General features: G+C 42.9%; 5 protein-coding genes across 7 annotated transcripts; 3 read left to right on the plus strand and 2 right to left on the minus strand.

The window, feature by feature from the left end:
• Window positions 1–4,771: 4,771 nt before the first annotated feature.
• Window positions 4,772–9,710, plus strand: LOC109526067 (aquaporin-3-like). The gene is made up of 6 exons (XM_019887085.1): window positions 4,772–5,510; window positions 5,917–6,043; window positions 7,153–7,290; window positions 7,356–7,474; window positions 7,676–7,893; window positions 8,381–9,710. The coding sequence occupies exons 1-6, from the start codon at window positions 5,403–5,405 to the stop codon at window positions 8,565–8,567; spliced, it is 897 nt and encodes a 298-aa protein (XP_019742644.1). The 5' UTR covers window positions 4,772–5,402; the 3' UTR covers window positions 8,568–9,710.
• Window positions 9,711–10,604: 894 nt separating this feature from the next.
• Window positions 10,605–12,133, plus strand: LOC109526069 (histone H3-like). Its single transcript, XM_019887089.1, has one exon. The coding sequence runs from the start codon at window positions 10,812–10,814 to the stop codon at window positions 11,220–11,222; it is 411 nt and encodes a 136-aa protein (XP_019742648.1). The 5' UTR covers window positions 10,605–10,811; the 3' UTR covers window positions 11,223–12,133.
• A 287-nt stretch (window positions 12,134–12,420) lies between these two features.
• On the plus strand, window positions 12,421–13,079 carry LOC109526071 (histone H2A-like). Its single transcript, XM_019887091.1, has one exon. The coding sequence runs from the start codon at window positions 12,444–12,446 to the stop codon at window positions 12,822–12,824; it is 381 nt and encodes a 126-aa protein (XP_019742650.1). The 5' UTR covers window positions 12,421–12,443; the 3' UTR covers window positions 12,825–13,079.
• Window positions 13,080–13,785: 706 nt separating this feature from the next.
• LOC109526068 (late histone H2A.2.2-like) lies at window positions 13,786–15,720 on the minus strand. 3 transcript variants are annotated; one of them, XR_002170268.1, is made up of 4 exons: window positions 15,061–15,720; window positions 14,877–14,940; window positions 14,013–14,135; window positions 13,786–13,924 (listed from the first exon to the last, which is right to left on the minus strand). XR_002170268.1 is itself a non-coding variant. In XM_019887088.1 (3 exons), exons 1-3 carry the CDS (start codon window positions 15,435–15,437, stop codon window positions 14,073–14,075), a joined length of 504 nt encoding a protein of 167 aa, XP_019742647.1. In that variant the 5' UTR covers window positions 15,438–15,720; the 3' UTR covers window positions 13,963–14,072. The 3 variants fall into 3 exon arrangements, 2 of the variants coding, with proteins under 2 accessions (XP_019742647.1, XP_019742646.1); XM_019887088.1 differs by lacking the exon at window positions 13,786–13,924 and having other exon boundaries at window positions 13,963–14,135; XM_019887087.1 differs by lacking the exons at window positions 13,786–13,924; window positions 14,013–14,135 and having other exon boundaries at window positions 14,486–14,940.
• A 410-nt stretch (window positions 15,721–16,130) lies between these two features.
• Window positions 16,131–17,276, minus strand: LOC109526070 (histone H3-like). Its single transcript, XM_019887090.1, has one exon. The coding sequence runs from the start codon at window positions 16,554–16,556 to the stop codon at window positions 16,146–16,148; it is 411 nt and encodes a 136-aa protein (XP_019742649.1). The 5' UTR covers window positions 16,557–17,276; the 3' UTR covers window positions 16,131–16,145.
• Between the last annotated feature and the right edge of the window lie 456 nt (window positions 17,277–17,732).

The raw sequence follows: 17,732 nt of genomic DNA on the forward strand, positions 1-17,732 counted from the left end.
ACGTTCAGCGGTGAAATGCACCCGGAAGTGAGTGATGAGCGCTAATTAGCTTTGCTACAAAGGCTAGGTGACTTGTTTGTCACTTCAATGAGATTTTTGTCCATCGTTTTTAATGAGAGATTTTATTCCGTAGCCCATAGGAGAAAATAAAAAATACATTTATTTAAAAAAAAAAGAAAAAAAAAAGAAAAGAAAAGCGCTTGGTGTATTTGAAAGACACAGTAGCAGTAAAAACGTGGTGAAATGCAAGGCTCGTATTGTACAAATTTAAAAACTATGTTGGACTCTTCAATTATGTTCTTTTTGTAAACATTAAAGGCAATTTAATCGTCAACAAAGCTAAGGTAGGGGCTTTTGTAGACGTAAACAGTTTAGTCTCCATTGAACCTAAAGCAAAAATGTGAAAACTAAAATCCCTAGCCACTTCTGTCTTTATTTGACGTTATCAATCTAACGTGCTCCCTTATGGAAACACCAAAGACACACGTCACATGTGTCTTTATTAACTGCGATTTTAGTCTCCGGTCGCCTTTCTGGTTTTGTCGATGTCGCTGCTAATGAGCGGGGCCTCAGAGAGAGTCATAAACCACCTAATTTCTCTTGTGTTTTCCACATTCGCCAGTAAAACATCTGCTGTTTGCTAACAATTATCCGCAGGAAGGCTTTTCACATCATCCATCACTCGGAGGGGTTTGTTGTTCTGCGTGCAAGATGAGGTTCCTCGCTGAAGACTATTTGTCGCCGGCAACTACACGTTCAAGGATGAAGAGCGGTTTGATTTGAGGCAAACCACGCCAAGCTCTTAAATGTCGTGAACTCGTTTGCCAGCGATGAAGGCAATCGTCGAGTTGATATTTACTGCATGTTCGAGCAGATGGCACATATTGTAATTGAGACACGCGTGCCAAGTGAGTCGATTTCACCGGCACTTTGTATAAAAACGAGAGAATGCAATTTGGGTAGAAATTGCTTGTGAATGCTGGAGAGCTCACGCTTATCTGAAATGCTACCAAATGAATTCAGGGATTGAAATGTAGAATGTGAGACTTGAATGTGGAATAAACCAGTCAAGAAATGTAACCTGATAACATGGTAAGCTGTCCACTGTCATGACCGCTGTCCCTGAAAGGGTTAACTTGAGAAATGTGGAAGTGAATACATTTGGAAATATCCATCCATCCATCCACTTTCTGAACCGCTTTATCCTCACAAAGGAAAATGAAACTTCACTGCAAGCCTCCAAGAGGAGAACATTGCGGCGAGGCTTTTCCGATAAAATTTACCGTCCTCGTGGCGTTTTGCCTCACGCTAGCGCGATTATGCGAACTATTATGTTTGCAGATGAGCTTTTTAGAAAACTTACGAACCCCCCCCCAAAAAAAAACGCCACATGTTGGAAAAAGGGCGTGGGTTCGTCATCATTGCGGCGTCAACTCACGACATTGATGGATGGCGGCTGTCAGATGCTCGCTCGGCTCTTCCTCGCTCCTCATCCTCACTGCTCACAAAGAATCAATCGACTTCACTTTGCTAAGCCGTGTCCCAACAACAGCGACGAGGCAGGAATCCCACAGAGGTCAAACCCTCGTGTCTCTGATGAACAAAACGTGAAAAATTTGACTGTTTACCAGGAAGAACTTTGTCTCGGGTCCAAATGAACACATTTTCAAGTGTTTAATTAACCTCACGTTTGTATTTCTGAAAGTGTCAAAGACAAGTTGAAGAACCAAATACACGGAAAAATCAAAGACAATTCAGTCCTCAACGAACCTAACAGGCATGTTTCCATAAACGTCAGGGCTCAAGGTTTTAAAACACTGTAAAAATCAATGACAAGAAACATCAATGGCAATTTCGTTTTCGCTGGACCTAATGTACGTGCTTACCTCAACTTCAACGATGTGCGGTTTTAAGACATTTGTAAATAAATAAATGACAAGTTTGAAGAACCCCCCACCGCGCCGTGGACATGCACAAATAAAATGAAACAAACTCTGTGTTGGAGTGGACATAAAAGTCAAACACTGTTATGCGGATGGAGACAAAAGATGTCCGCCTCACATTACGCAGATTTATTATGACTAGTAAGACGTGTTAACGACTGACTGACACATCGTCATCATAGCTGACACTCGGCTGGTTTTATGAGCCCACGCCGGAGCTTTAATGTAGTGGATGTGCGGGCCTGTGGGCGCATACACGATGAGGTACGACGGCCAACATCTCATCAGTTAGCGTGTATTCTGTGCCAGCTCCATTATTGAAAACCTACTTTAGTAATTGTATTATTTAATTTATATTTGCCACCTCAAAGGAGGGAAATGACACACTGTTCCCTGTTCATACTGAACTAATGGTAACCTTTGACAGGCGCGCACGCCGCCATGTTTTATGCATCCGGCGTGGCAATATAAAATATAAATCATCGGCGGGGGCGTGCTTCATTTTTAAAGAGGAAAGATGATCAGCTCCGCCTTTAAGCAGCCTGCGTTATTTATTTTTTATTTCGCAAAATCAATTCGTCGATTTATCTTTCGCACGAGGGGCTTGGAATTTAATCGGAAGGTCCAGTGTGGGTAGAATGTAGAAAAGTGCACGTCGCTTATGAAAAGGGAACATACATTATTTCTAATCCCACTAGAGGGCGACCAAACAGCTGAATGAAAGGCACAGACGTACAGTAGTTTGAGGCGTGTCAGAAAAGATGGGGGACTGGTGTAACAAAAGATATACAATACAGTGAACCAAACTATTTGCGGACCCGATCGTGATTTGCAAAAATTCCGCAAATAATTGATGCTCATTCTATTAGCATTAAGAAAAAACTACGAAGTGCATCATCTTCTCTCACGATCATGAACACTTACTCTGCCTGTACCAGACATATGCCTACTCTGTTTGATTATGAGGTGCCTAAACCTGTCCGACTTCCAACGTGTTGTCATTTTCCTCCGTCATAATCGACGCGGAAAGCCAAGATTAAGCACCTAATCTTTCACCTCTACTCAAAAGCAGTGCTGATCTCAAGTACAAAGTAATGCAATGCTGCCATCTCCAGGGATCTGTTAGTCATTGCAGTGGTTTACCAACCTGAGATTTACAATGACTGAAAATGACATTTGACACAGGTGCAAGACTAATTAAAAAACAACAACAACAACAACAACAAAAAACGTTTGGTTATGGTCGAAGTAGGAAGGGAAGGTGTTGGCGTCATTACAATGGTTTACCAACCTGAGATTTACAATGACTGGAAATGACATTTGACACAGCGTGCAAGACTAGTTAAAAACAACAACAACAACAACAACAACAAAAATCATTTGGTTATGGTCGAAGTAGGAAGGGAAGGTGTTGGGCAAAGAAATGAGACTACTAATAATAAATTGATGCACTGGAGCACTTATCTATATTTATACAAACAAATTGTTTGCCCAATTATTTAGGACAAAAATGATTTCAAATCAGAGTTTCAAGTCTGTTTGTGATTCAGACAAGTAGTTATAGTTTCAAAGTAGGGTTTGCAGCAAAGGGTAGGTTTTGAAAAGAATATTTCAAGCCAGGCTGTCTAAAACCATTGCAAGGAAAGGAACAAAGAAAAGGAAAAAATATATATAAATCGAGATATCTCCATTTCCCGGAACGTTTTCATAGTCAAGCGCATACGTCCGCAAATAGGATGAATTTAAATAATAATGTGAGTTGAAATGTCACTTCTATTAACACGTCTCGCTCACCGTGACATTTCGCAACAAGCTCACCCGCGCAAAACAACAAGGTGAGCGCACAACACGCCGCATGACTCGATCAGTAAATAAATCAGCAGCCCTATGAATATGCAGATGAAGGTTGTGCTGACTATTATTTATTTATTATTATTATTTTTTTTTTTTTGCTGTGTGTCTCGCTCAACCGTATGGATGTGTGCGTACAAGCTAACCTTGACGATAAAGCATCAACACGCTGCTGTCTCGTCTCTAATAGGCAACAATGAGAACATCTTCATTACGCCGCCCTCAGAGACGCTGATAACGCAGAATTACACACACGTGCACACATACACACAGCGATAAAGGGTTGAATGTTACAACAAGGTGAAATGTTACACCTCTTTGTGGTCTTTTTCACAAATTAACACTTTAATCAGCGAGGTGAGCCAAACCTGTGCACCTCATTTCCCACACACACACACACACACACACACACACACACACGCACGCACACACACACACACACACACACACACACACGCGATACCTGACCATGCAACTCAGTGTGGGCATTTGGATAAACGCCATGTTCAAATTAAGGGTTGAAAAGTAGGGTTTCAAGCCTAGGTAAGGCTTTTTTGATTGAACAAGTGTTGGGCGTTTATGATCCAGGGTTTTAAATAAGTACAGAGATCCCATTTGAATCATCTTCCCCCATTGGAATGAATGCAAATGCCATCAATCCGTTCTAGCCGTCCCAAAAGACACCATAATAAATGTTCTGTAATCTAGTGGTACACAAAAGAATAACTGCTCAAATTGTGCATATTGTTGATGATTCAAACTTGTTCTTTTTTTTTTCCCATCCCATACGGTACAATTGCACAGTTCAGTTATATGTAACTTAAGTCAACTACAGTTTCATTTAATGCTTCAGATCATTTGAAATATTTATTTTTTTCAACTTAGATTTTAAAGTTATCATTAGCCCATGTAAGGTGTTTTACATTGTGTGTTAGCATTAAGATAGCAGAAGGCAAACTTAATTTTTTTTTTTTTTTTTTTAAATGCACAACACTTGACTCCCTTTGTTTTAGGTTTAAATTGACCTACTTGACGAATATATTCTCTGCTGGCATTGAACTGTTGGGACTCCAGTTGACAAATAAAGTAAACGTGCGCGGTAGTAAATGAGTTAAGAATGTCAAAAAATGACTTGAAACATTGCCCTGTAACCAGATACAAAAACAGATTTCTAATCTACACAACAAGCATATCTTCGCACACGGGGTCATTAAGATTATACATTCACTAACCAAATAAACAATAATAGTAAAACCGTCATAAAACGTGTCTAAGGTCACCAGAAGCTGAAATGCATTTAACCGTGGTGGAAAACCCCCTAAAACATTTCAATGTTCTGAGTGGGATAAACGTCTATTAGTCTGTCCTTTCATTAGTTGGCCTCATGACCGATTTTTTTTTTTTTTTTTAATTATTGCGGTTGTCATCATTGATGACTGCTGCCAGGCAGATGCAGCTTACGCTCAATAAACACATAAACATACCGGTAGTCAACCATTAATGGAGCGAGTGCTTTGCATATGCACAATGAGTCCTCATGTTGACTGGCGACATATCGCCTGATGCACTTTTCGCAGCGTTAAACCGGCAGTTAGCGCCGCTTGAATTATGGGCAGACAAAAGGACGCTCTGCGGAAACTGGACGGGACCTTCCGGACCAGACACCGACTCCTTCGCCAAGGCCTGGCCGAATGCCTCGGGACGCTAATCCTGGTGGTGAGTGGCAACCAACGCGGCATGGCGAGAGGTCGCGTTAATTGGACGAGAACATGAACTGGGGATGAAATTTTAATTCAAAGGTTGCCATCTACTGCGTGGAGGGTTAATGGGCAAGTACATGCTTTGGATTATTCAGCAACAAATTGGGGCTTCAAGCCAGGGATGATAATATTTAAAACGAAGGTTTTAAGTCCACACAAACATAAGACGATGAAAAGGTGAAATACTGCAGCTAACGCCGTGGCTACCAACCATAAATTAAACTAATAAGCACAGTCTGAGGTATGTGCTTTTACATTTATAACATGATGAAGCATCTAAAATTGAATACATCAAAATATCATTGTGATTTTTTTCTCCCTAAAAGAAAAAGTCCGAAAGGTGTTTTCCCTTCTCCATGCAGACCTTTTCTTGTGGCGGGGTGGCACAGTGGATACTGAGTGCCGGTTCCCACGGGACATTCCTCTCTGTCAACTTTGCGGTAGGAGGCGGCGTTGCGCTGGGCGTCCTGGTCAGCGGCCCTATCTCGGGTGAGAGCTCCCAAGCTCGCTTTTGAAACTCTAAAGTGTTGACAAATGGGGGGGCGGAGCCGTGAGCAGTTGGATTAGCGGTTTATAGTTATCTTAGAAGTCAGCGGTGAGCAAAAGGGGTCAAGGTTTGTGGTTTAGGTGAGTAGGATCGGTCATAAGACAAACAAAGTCATATGAACAGGGCATATTGGGGTCACATGACTTGGGCAAAGTTCTGGTCTTCGCTTCCTGGTGGGGTTACCTGCCGCGTTACCATGGCTACTTGTGGTGCAGCAGCTGTTGAAGCAGCGGGCCATCAAGAAACGAGGCAGACATTACATTAGCATCGTCGTCTCACGGTCGCCGTCACTCACTTTCCCGAGGCTTCGCCTCCCCTCCCCCCCGCCGTGTGGCTGCAGTGAGTCATTATCATCGACGACGTGACAGAGCACAAAATACCAGCAAAGGGTAAACTGGCAGTTATGTGAAGTGCAGTATTTACCTCCTTGATGGAGGAAGGAACGGGGAGTTTGAAAGAGGTGTCACTTATCACTTACACGGTGAAAACGATGCAGCAGGTAATTGAAAGGAACACGGTGGTTCGAGCGGTCCTTTCGTCAAACACCACAAAAGTTTCATTAGCACGCCGACATCCGCTAACGACTTGTTTTCCCTGCTAGCAGCCTCGCAATTAACACGGCGGAATGTCTCTACCGTCCAATATAGAACGTGTGAGTCAAGGAGCGAGCGTGCCAAAGCAACTCAATAACAGTGGTGAGAAGTTGCTGTACTTAAAAGGGAAACTTAAAGCAAACACTGTCTTTGCAATAATATGTTTGATGTGCCCCCAGTAGTCAAAACACAGTATTCTGAATAACACTGCATTTGTGGAATAAGAATAGCATAATCCATTGTTAAGATTCATCTCAGGGTGTCACCATTTTGTCTCGTACTGCTCTCTGCTGTCCACTGAAATTGATGTCAAAAGGCCCTCGGGCTCGCATTGCAAAAATCGCAGCTGACCTCTTTCTGGTTTTGGTCACTTGTGCTTCAAGGCAACACTGTACATAATAAGTTGAATCAGTACTTATACTTGAACAGAACAATGTTTTTCTTCTTCACACTCCTAGGTGGCCATCTGAACCCTGCTGTGACCTTTGCATTATGTTTGCTTGGCCGGGAGCCCTGGAGGAAGTTGCCGTGGTTCTTCTTTTTCCAGACATTGGGCGCGTTCCTGGCTGCTGGCATCATATATTGTCTTTACTTGGGTAAGATTTTGATCAATGATGCTGTAATGGGAAAATATCAACAACCAAGTATTTGAATCCGCCAGATGCTATACGGGAATTTGGCCACGGGGAGTTGCTCGTGGTCGGAAAGAATGCCACCGCTGGGATTTTTGCCACATATCCTTCGAAACATCTCTCAGTGCTCAATGGATTTATGGACCAGGTGAGAAAGTCTGTCCAAGAATCCTTGAACCTCACACCCAAATGCTCACCCTGAGTATCAGAACGTTAACCCAACTAACACTAAGCGAAACGCGAAACCTCAACTAAACGCCCTAAACTAAACCCTGACCTCACTCAGACAAAGCCGACTAACTCAAATATCAAATTTAACCTTAACTATTGTAAATTGCTTGTGGTTTAGGTTATCGGAACAGCAGCACTGGTTATAGGTGTCCTCGCCATCATAGACCCTCACAATAATTCAGTCCTGCCTGGGCGGGAAGCTTTCCCTGTGGGCTTGGTGGTAACCGTCATCGGCCTGACCATGGGATTCAATGCTGGCTACGCCATCAACCCCGCCCGGGACCTTGGACCTCGCCTTTTCACTGCCGTAGCAGGATGGGGACTCGAGGTTTTCACGTGAGTTTTTTTGTTTTTAATTTTGGCATCCAGGAAAATTGCATTTTTGGGGTGAGGCATATCTAGTCGTAGCTAGCTGACAGGATACTGTAGGGGTACAATTGAGCCTGGGAACATCGAAGTAACTCGCAGTTGTGCCAGATACACACTGATGCGAAAAAAACCCCCACTCAAGTTCTTTTGTAATATTAGCCACCCCCGCAAAAATGAGGAAAACTGAAATGTTAAAAAAAAAAATGTTTTATGCTGTGGCTCCAAATTCAGTACATAGTTTTTAGTCTTTGCACATTTGTTGCAATGAACTTCAAAAAGGTAAAATGTATTTATAATCTTGGATTTCAACTTCCAGGGTCTTTAAATCATGTTGTTATGTAGTGGTGTGTCTATGTGTGCCTGCGTATCTGTATTTCATGTTTTAAATCATGTTATTTTTCGTTATTCAGGTATGTAATGCTCGCATAAAATGACACTTTGTTCTGTCTTGCAGAGTGAACGCCTATTGGTCTGTTGTGCCCATCACTGCCCCGTTTGTGGGTGCCATAGTGGCAGTGATGGTGTACCAGCTAATGGTCGGATGGCATCACAGCAAAGATGAGCCAGAGAGGAATCGAGAAGGGCGCGAGGGGGAACAACTCAAACTGGCCAGTGTTTCAGCCAATGAAGAAGACGCTTGAATTGTAGGTCCATGTAATGGTGTCAGAGATAACAACATTTTCTGTATGTTTTTGTTTTTTTTGTCTTCTTCAAATGCCACGTTTGACTGGTATGTCTACAGCTAACTGGTTTTGGCAAATTTAGGTTTTTTGGTTTTAGCAGTGTCTTGGTTTTTGATCAGTACAGGTAAATTTGTTTTGGTGTGTCATGGATCAAGTCCATTTAGACAAGAAGTACACACTGTAATCAACGGCAGCAATTTATTAGCCACAACGCTAATCCCTGTGGTGTCACATAAACAAGATAATGGCGATTAACCTGGCTACAGATGGGCCAATTTTGCTTTGTGCACGGGAGAAAACATATTTAGCAGGAACAAAGGTGATCCATTACTTCCACTGGGAAAATAGCCAGATGGTGGGGAAAACTGACTGATTCAAACATGACAACACAAGAAATCATGACTGGAAGTTCTGCTAGTGACATCTTATTACCCAACATGAGCAAAGGTTGCTTGTAACCTTATGTGCATCTGGTTTCAACTACAAAGTACTTAGCTTAGGCTATTCTAGTTTTAGACATCTCCTCCATCCACATTACAGTAAAAGGCAACACATTAGCAAGAAAGCCCTGCTTTCTCAGAGATCAACCCCACAAGGAGCCTTGCCCGTCTTGTGAACGTCTACTAACCGTTAGGCCAGTTGTGAATCCCGGTGGAAATACAATTTGCGAATCAGAGTGGGTTTACTGTACCATTTTTAACAGACTATTAGCTAAACACTCAGTCAGTAGCATGCAAATTGTGACATTTGCCACCTTACAAATCCTCTCCAAAATGTTCAGAGAACAGCAGGTGGCTGTTGGTAAGCGTGACGCTTGATCTTTTATTTGACAAAGCGCAGAGGGCAACGAAAGGTCTCAATTGTTTGCTTGGAAAAATGCTGGAATGACAAGAAAAGCCTCCTTCGGAGCAGCCAGTGACGAGAAGTGACATTTGTCAGTGTCTGGAGAAGAGGATCAGTCTGTCTGGGTGTTACAAAGGTTTAAACTTCACAGAGTGATGTTTGACATTTGGACTTCCTCTCTGGTGTGACCTTTTGCGGTCATATCGGTTGTCAATCGAAAGTGGTTTCTCACAAAAATTTGAATAAAAGCTGCAGTTTGATGTGTGTGTGTGTGTGTGTGTGTGTGTGTGTGTGTGTGTGTGTGTGTGTATGACCTGGATGATTTTAGAACACACACGAAAAGGGTGAAGGAAATGACATTTTCAAACTGTCACAAATCCTGCATTTTCTGCTTCACATAAAACATTTGAACAGCGCAACCAAGTGGTCAATCATTTAACTGCACGCATAGGTACTCTACTTTTATAGTAAATACTTTTATTACATATTCTGTTTCTCAGAAATGAAAAGTGGCATCTGTGTTCGCTTGCGGGTCAGTTCAAATAATTTCGGCGCAATAACCACATAAGGGAGTAGAACGGAATCTAATGCTGCAAAATCTTCTCATCGGAAACTAATTATAATCAGTTCATTCTTAAGAAAACCATGGCAAATGATAATGAAGACTGTACTTCCGTCTCATTGTGCTGTGCTTCCGAGCGTTAACAATGATGACATTAGTCAGCCCAAACTTCTTTTCATGAGCCAGAAAGTATGAGTGTCCTTGCTCCTCTATTAACTTAAGTTGACAACAGTGAATTGGTGTGAAAATATAACAGAAAATTTAGAACAATTGAGGTGCTCTAATTGAAAGCTTTTGAGTAACTATATCAAAAAATATAAGTTGGACGTAATCGAAACATTGAAGTTCAGAGAACTAGAACTTTTGAGTTGACCAACTCAATCAGAAAAAAACGATTCTTCAGAAGTGAAGAATCGTTTTTGTTATCTTTCAGAACTTGACTCCTTCAGAACATGACTCAAAATAAACATTACGTGTACAAAAACAATGCCCTTGCTGCCCACTACATTGTTGTACACAAAGTCGACCAAAAACGTTCACTGAATTTGGGTTAAATCAAATATTTCAATCACAATTCATGTCTAACTTACATTGTCAAAGCGGATTTCCTGGAATCAGTCCGCTCCAGAAGACGTTAGTCACTCACATCTAAGTGTTGATTGGTTTAATTCAAAATCCTGTCGTCCAATAGTCGAGCAACCTTTGCGCGGACTCTTCTCAAACCCACCAATCAAAGCTGTTTCATCCAAATAAAAACGCGCGGTCGCTGAAATGCGTCTATACATTATAGTTACAGGATGGCAAGGACGAAGCAGACCGCTCGAAAGTCCACCGGCGGCAAAGCCCCCAGGAAACAGCTGGCTACGAAGGCTGCCCGTAAAAGCGCTCCGGCCACTGGCGGTGTTAAAAAGCCTCATCGCTACAGGCCCGGTACCGTTGCCCTCCGCGAGATCCGTCGTTACCAGAAGTCCACCGAGCTGTTGATCCGCAAGCTGCCCTTCCAGCGGTTGGTCAGGGAAATTGCTCAGGACTTCAAGACAGATCTACGCTTTCAGAGCTCGGCTGTCATGGCGCTTCAAGAGTCCAGCGAGGCTTACCTTGTCGGTTTGTTCGAGGACACTAATCTGTGCGCCATCCACGCGAAAAGGGTCACCATCATGCCAAAAGACATCCAGCTGGCTCGTCGCATCCGTGGAGAGAGGGCTTAAGCTTTCATTTCGCACACACAAAGGCTCTTTTAAGAGCCACCATATTTTCAACTAAAGTGTTTATTTCTATTTCTTTACAAAGAAATGTCACAACTACCATATTCGCACATAAACCTCTGCTGGTACGTTATTATAATAAAGTTGAGAAATATGAAGCGGCATGTTATTCACACAACTACCACACATTTACTGAAACGGCAAAACAATCCCTCATTAAACGACGAATACTTCACTGACTCAAATTCTTAGTTGCTATATTTTGCTGCCTATTTGTAAATTACATCAATTATCTGAGAAGGTAATCTCCCCGCGAGTGTGGCGACCGTGCTGGAACCTATCCCAGCCGATTTAGGGGTAGGCGGGGTACACCCTGATCTGTTTGGCAGCCAATCGTGGGGCACACAGCCAAATAGCCATTCACACTCACAATCACGGCTAAGGACAATATAGAGTGGTCAGTTAACCTAGCGCACGTGGAAACGTGGGAAGAAATCGCAGTAACCCACAGGCAACAAACAGAACAAACTCGACGCAGCAAGGCCAGGACCCGGGATCGAGCGCATGACCTTTGTACTGTGAGGCAGACGCGCACCTAGTCGGTACCGTGCCACCTTTAAAACTCCATAACGTGTTCTCCTTTTCTTCTTGCTTGAATTCAAATGTTTAAAAATTCCTTTTTTATTTTCTCAAGTCCTGCTCTTGTATTTTTTTTGATCGTGTACACTTTGTTGGTTGCTTCTATTTTGGCCGTGTTGTGATTGTAGATTGGCTGTTCTTGAAGTTCGTGAGGTTGTGAGTCACAGCCCACCTCGAACCTTTACAGTAGGTTTCTACAAAGTAGAGCATGAGTGAGGCTTTTTCAGTGATCCATCGTTTACATTAACATATACATCTATATTTTTTTTATTGTGCAACTTTTTCTTTGAAGCCTTTTTTCATCAAAATGATCACCCTCAAAATTTGTCTAAAAGTAAGTCCAACAAACATTTTATGTCTATGGTACTTACTTATCTGTAGACGTAATCTCCGAAATAGCCCCAAAAATAGGAAGTTACAAAACAGTAGGGCGTTGCAGTTGTAGCTTTAAGCTGATTGGACAACCGTTTTCTCGCATCTTTTGGCCAATCACTGAACAGCTAGATCGTGTATAAATACAATGCTTCGCAGCGTTGTTAGTATGTCAAGTTCAAGTCGCTAACAAGCAGTGGAAAAACTTCAAAAATGTCCGGACGTGGTAAATCCAGCAAGGCTAGGGCGAAGGCAAGGACTCGTTCCTCCCGTGCCGGTCTTCAGTTCCCCGTTGGTCGTGTCCTCAGACTGCTACGCAGAGGTAACTATGCCCAGCGCATTGGTGCTGGTGCTCCTGTATACCTGGCAGCTGTACTCGAGTACCTGACTGCTGAGATCTTGGAGTTGGCCGGCAATGCTGCCCGCGATAACAAGAAGACCAGGATCATCCCCCGTCATCTTCAATTGGCGGTTCGCAACGACGAGGAACTCAACAAACTTCTTGGCGGAGTCACAATTGCTCAGGGTGGCGTGTTGCCCAACATCCAGGCTGTGCTGCTGCCCAAGAAGACTGAGAAGGTCAAGCCTAAGTAAACCTGCTTGAAAGTTCCTACATCCCACAAAAGGCTCTTTTAAGAGCCACCCACTTTACTCAAGAGTTCATCTTCCCTTAATACTAGAATCAATGGCCGCCCTCTCTTACACCTGCATTTAGATAGAGAGCAGTTATTCTCTGACAGATGGGGGTCAGAGACATGCTGCTCGTTTCCTGCTGCCTTCCAAATGAATTGAATATTTATGAGGGCATTTACACTGAATAAATTTAATAACTAATTGAGGACTTTTTTTGCAAGGCTCAGCTGTAGCATCAAGTTGTGCAATGTTGAAAATGGCTTTAAAACATTAAAAGAGACAAAGGTTTTCTTATCTTACTCACAATGGAGAAATTCGCAATTTACAGCAGCAGAAATTGGAGGGAAGAAAGTAGAAAAAAAAGTATTTGCATACACAAAAAAAAAAATTAAAAATTGAAAACATCAATTTATAATTTATGGGGGGTCGTGTCGTTTGAGCTGGGTGTAATGTTTTGTCAAATTGTCATTTGTGATAAAATGAACAATTTTGAAGTAACATGCACTGAGATTCCTTTATTGGAATGACAAGTCCAAGAAGAGACGTCCAGATAAAAATGGAGAGGGGGGACAGAAGGGAGTGTGGATGTTGATGTTAAGGCAGAAATTAAGGAAAATTCGCAGTATATTTAGTAAATCATCATATCATGTTATATTTAGGCGTCGCAGTATGTGTAATTAGTTAGAACTATTGTATGTGCTTAAATAGGAAAAACAAGTTTTGTGAAATTTGTGTATGAAACTGATCCATGCAAACTACATCTAGTATGTATAGAGTATTCAGACAACTGTAATAACACCACAGTGCGGAAAAACTCCTTCAAAGACAAATATGTGTACACAATACATGTTGATTTCGCCACTAACTCGAAAAATCCATGTTTATGTCAGATTTTATTTGAAAGACAACATTCTTACTTTTTGAGTTGTGCTGAGTGAAGCTCCTCCCCGCAAGATTGCATCAGCTGTTCTCTTTCAGGTCCGCAGTCTTGTAATAAGAGTACCCGCCCTCAGCAGCTACGCATCGATACACGTCGTATTCGACTCTTGTTGAGAACATGTCTGGAAGAGGCAAAGGAGGTAAAGGTCTCGGAAAAGGAGGCGCTAAGCGTCACCGTAAGGTTCTCCGCGACAACATCCAGGGCATCACCAAGCCTGCCATCCGTCGTCTGGCACGCCGCGGAGGAGTCAAGCGTATCTCCGGTCTCATCTACGAGGAGACCCGCGGCGTGCTCAAGGTCTTCTTGGAGAACGTCATCCGTGATGCTGTTACCTACACCGAGCACGCCAAGAGAAAAACCGTCACCGCTATGGATGTGGTGTATGCTCTCAAGAGACAAGGACGTACTCTGTACGGATTCGGCGGCTAAACTCATCCTTTGACCAGTCCACTAAACAATCAAAGGTCCTTTTAAGGACCACTCACTACCTCTAACAAGAATTTTCACCTTGCCTTTGCCTTGTTGTTTTTAGTTGAGTAATTACTCGATCACTTAGCCGGGAATCGATAATATTAACAAATTTGCTTGATTTGGAGTTATAGCAAAATCGGCCTGAGAAGAATAGAAATTGAAAGATAAGGATTGGATTTGTATAAATATCGGGCGAGGCAAATGCTTAAATTTCGATTTAGAACTGCGACCTTATGTTTGGACGAAAGTGTTTAACGATAATGGATTAAGGTAACGTTTTTTGTAGCTGAAGAAATGGATACAAACTTATCCATTAGTTTTAGTGATAGCACACATGCCTAAAACTTCAATCAGGTACATATTTCAGTTAAAGCACATTCTAGATTTAATAGGGGAAATTTTATAAGAAATTTTTACCAGTTTGTTTTGGGCATATCAGCACCTAACCCTGTCAGAAATGCCCATTGGAAATTAATATGGCCACGCCCCTCCCTCTGTATCTTGGTGGGCGGTACAGAAGACTTGTCTTGGCCTTCTCTCTTCGATGGCAGCATCATGTTCAATTCAGATTTTTCTAGTGAAAATGATAATTGTTTACTCACCAAAGAAGTTAGGCATGCTCTTGATTGAAGCGAGTACTGCCAGTGATGACTTTTGGAAACATCACTACGATAGTTAGATACCGCTTAAAACATTTGACTTGAGAGGAATAGACGCTCTTTGAGAAAGTTGTGTGGCTCTGAAAAGAGCCTTTGTGGGGGCGCAGAAAGTGACGAATAACTCTACTTAGGCTTGGCTTTCTCGGTCTTCTTGGGCAGCAGAACAGCCTGAATGTTAGGCAACACGCCACCCTGGGCTATGGTGACTCCGCCAAGGAGTTTGTTGAGCTCCTCGTCGTTACGGACCGCCAGCTGCAGATGACGAGGGATGATTCTCGTTTTCTTGTTGTCGCGGGCCGCGTTACCGGCCAGCTCCAAAATCTCGGCAGTCAGGTACTCTAGTACAGCCGCCAGGTAGACGGGAGCGCCGCCGCCGATCCGTCGGGCATAATTACCTTTCCTGAGAAGTCTGTGGACACGACCCACCGGAAACTGAAGACCAGCACGGGAAGAACGACTCTTGGACTTCGCCCTAGATTTGGCAGATTTACCACGCCCTGACATAGTTAGTTTTTAATAATTACAATTTAAGGATTTGAATTTGACAGTACCCACTCTTTCGCGAAGCAGCGTACTTATACACAACAAAGCTGCTCAATGATTGGTCAGGAGGTGCGGGGATGCGGTTATCCAATCAGCAAAAAGCTACAATTGCATCCGCCCTACTGTTTCCAAGGTTTCGTGTTCAGACAAGTTTGCCTTACATCAGGGGTGTCACAAAAACATTCGCGCCCACTTTGGAGTTACGTCTTGCCTCGGAGGACCGTTACGGCAGAGAAAGCACAAAAGTGTTAATGGATGACTAGTTTTCAAATTAGTCAACTATAATGTATGTAAAGGCGCAACTCATCTAAACTATCGATCACCGAGACAACATCACTCCTCTATCAACATTCTGTGGTGTAGTTTCGTGGGGCTGGAGGGCGCAACAGTGTCAAGAGTAATTATATGTAGATAGACAAACGTATATGAGAAGTGGCATTTGAAATTCAAAGCTAAAGCAAGCAGGGAATAAGCCATTGAGAACTAGTTAGCTTGATTGTTTTACACTGGAGTTAAGACATTTGTATTTCAATAAATCATTTTATATCTTATTTCTTTGAAGATAAAATCAATACCGGTTTGCTAAGTGACAAAACTAATAGGAATATAAACTTTCAGATGAAAATATTGTGGCTCTTAAAAGAGCCATTGTGGTTTTAGCACGGAAGCTTAAGCCCTCTCTCCACGGATGCGACGAGCCAGCTGGATGTCTTTGGGCATGATAGTAACCCGCTTGGCGTGAATGGCGCACAGATTGGTGTCTTCAAAGAGGCCGACAAGATAGGCCTCACTGGACTCCTGAAGCGCCATGACGGCCGAGCTCTGGAAGCGCAGGTCGGTTTTGAAGTCCTGAGCGATCTCCCTTACCAATCGCTGGAAGGGTAGCTTGCGAATTAGCAGCTCGGTAGACTTCTGGTAGCGGCGGATCTCACGAAGGGCCACGGTACCGGGTCTGTAACGATGAGGTTTCTTCACACCGCCGGTGGCCGGGGCACTCTTGCGGGCAGCTTTGGTAGCCAGCTGCTTCCTGGGAGCTTTTCCACCCGTGGATTTTCGAGCTGTTTGCTTAGTTCTTGCCATTGTGACACTAGGTTACGTTCGACGACTGAGTAGTCAAACCGAGCGAGTGCGCGTTTTTATCCGGACGCAGCAGCGCTAATTCGTGTGTTGGGGATGAGCGCGCGCTGAAGCTGCTCGACTATTGGACACAAGGATTTTGAATTAAACCAATCGCCACTTAGAACTGGCCAACGTTTTGTGAGCTGACTGATACCCGGAAATCTGTTACGAGGAAGTAAATTATCTGTAAATTTTAGTTTAATATTTTATTTCATTTAACTGGTAATGTTGAGGTGAAGCCCCAGTAGGCTTCGCAGTCGTACAGTTTCAACCACTCGGTTCGAGCAAAGGGGTAATTCCTTGACGTTTCATGTGCACACAAAACCATTTGCTGGCCATGTGTATAATTACCTGCAGCTGTCCACGGTTTGCAATGCACCGATATTCGCGTCAGTTTTGACTCTTGGGCATGACGATTTATAAAAAAAATACATATATATGACGAAATAATTTGTCGACATAAAGTGCATAGGCCTAATACGACATATTTATTCGGCGTTGAGTAAATGTTTCCGAACCTTTCACATAGTACAAGCCAACTATTTTCTAACGTATTTCGTATTTTCCCTTCCTAGTGAGTTACTGTGCTCACTTTTATTAGAACGCAAACACCTCACTATTGAATAAATAAACGGTTAAAACGTACATTATCAAAACAAACACTTAACGGCCACTACATTAAAGGGCGTACGGTCATCGACGTCACTAAATACCTGCTCCCGCCGCCAAAAAGGAAAAAAAGAAAAAAAATAACCGTCTTCTTACCCTGAAAAGCTGTGACACTTGGCTGCCACCAAATGGTCATAGGACGTACTGCCTGCATGAGGTAAATTGAGTGCAAATATGTTTATTATTCGCAGTGTCTCAGTTATAATTCGATTTGGACACAGCTTAATGCACATCAATTTGAGTTCACAGTTAAGAAACAACAGACGGAATTACTCCTTGATAGATGTGGGTGGCTCTTAAAAGAGCCGTTGATTTAGGACATTATGGAAGCAGATTACTTGGAGCTGGTATACTTGGTGACGGCCTTGGTGCCCTCAGACACGGCGTGCTTGGCCAGCTCACCGGGTAGCAGGAGACGCACTGCAGTCTGAATCTCCCTGGATGTAATGGTGGAGCGCTTGTTGTAGT

This window comes from Hippocampus comes, unplaced genomic scaffold (genome assembly GCF_001891065.2).
Source record: "Hippocampus comes isolate QL1 unplaced genomic scaffold, H_comes_QL1_v1.1 scaffold54, whole genome shotgun sequence".
Taxonomy (NCBI): domain Eukaryota; kingdom Metazoa; phylum Chordata; class Actinopteri; order Syngnathiformes; family Syngnathidae; genus Hippocampus; species Hippocampus comes.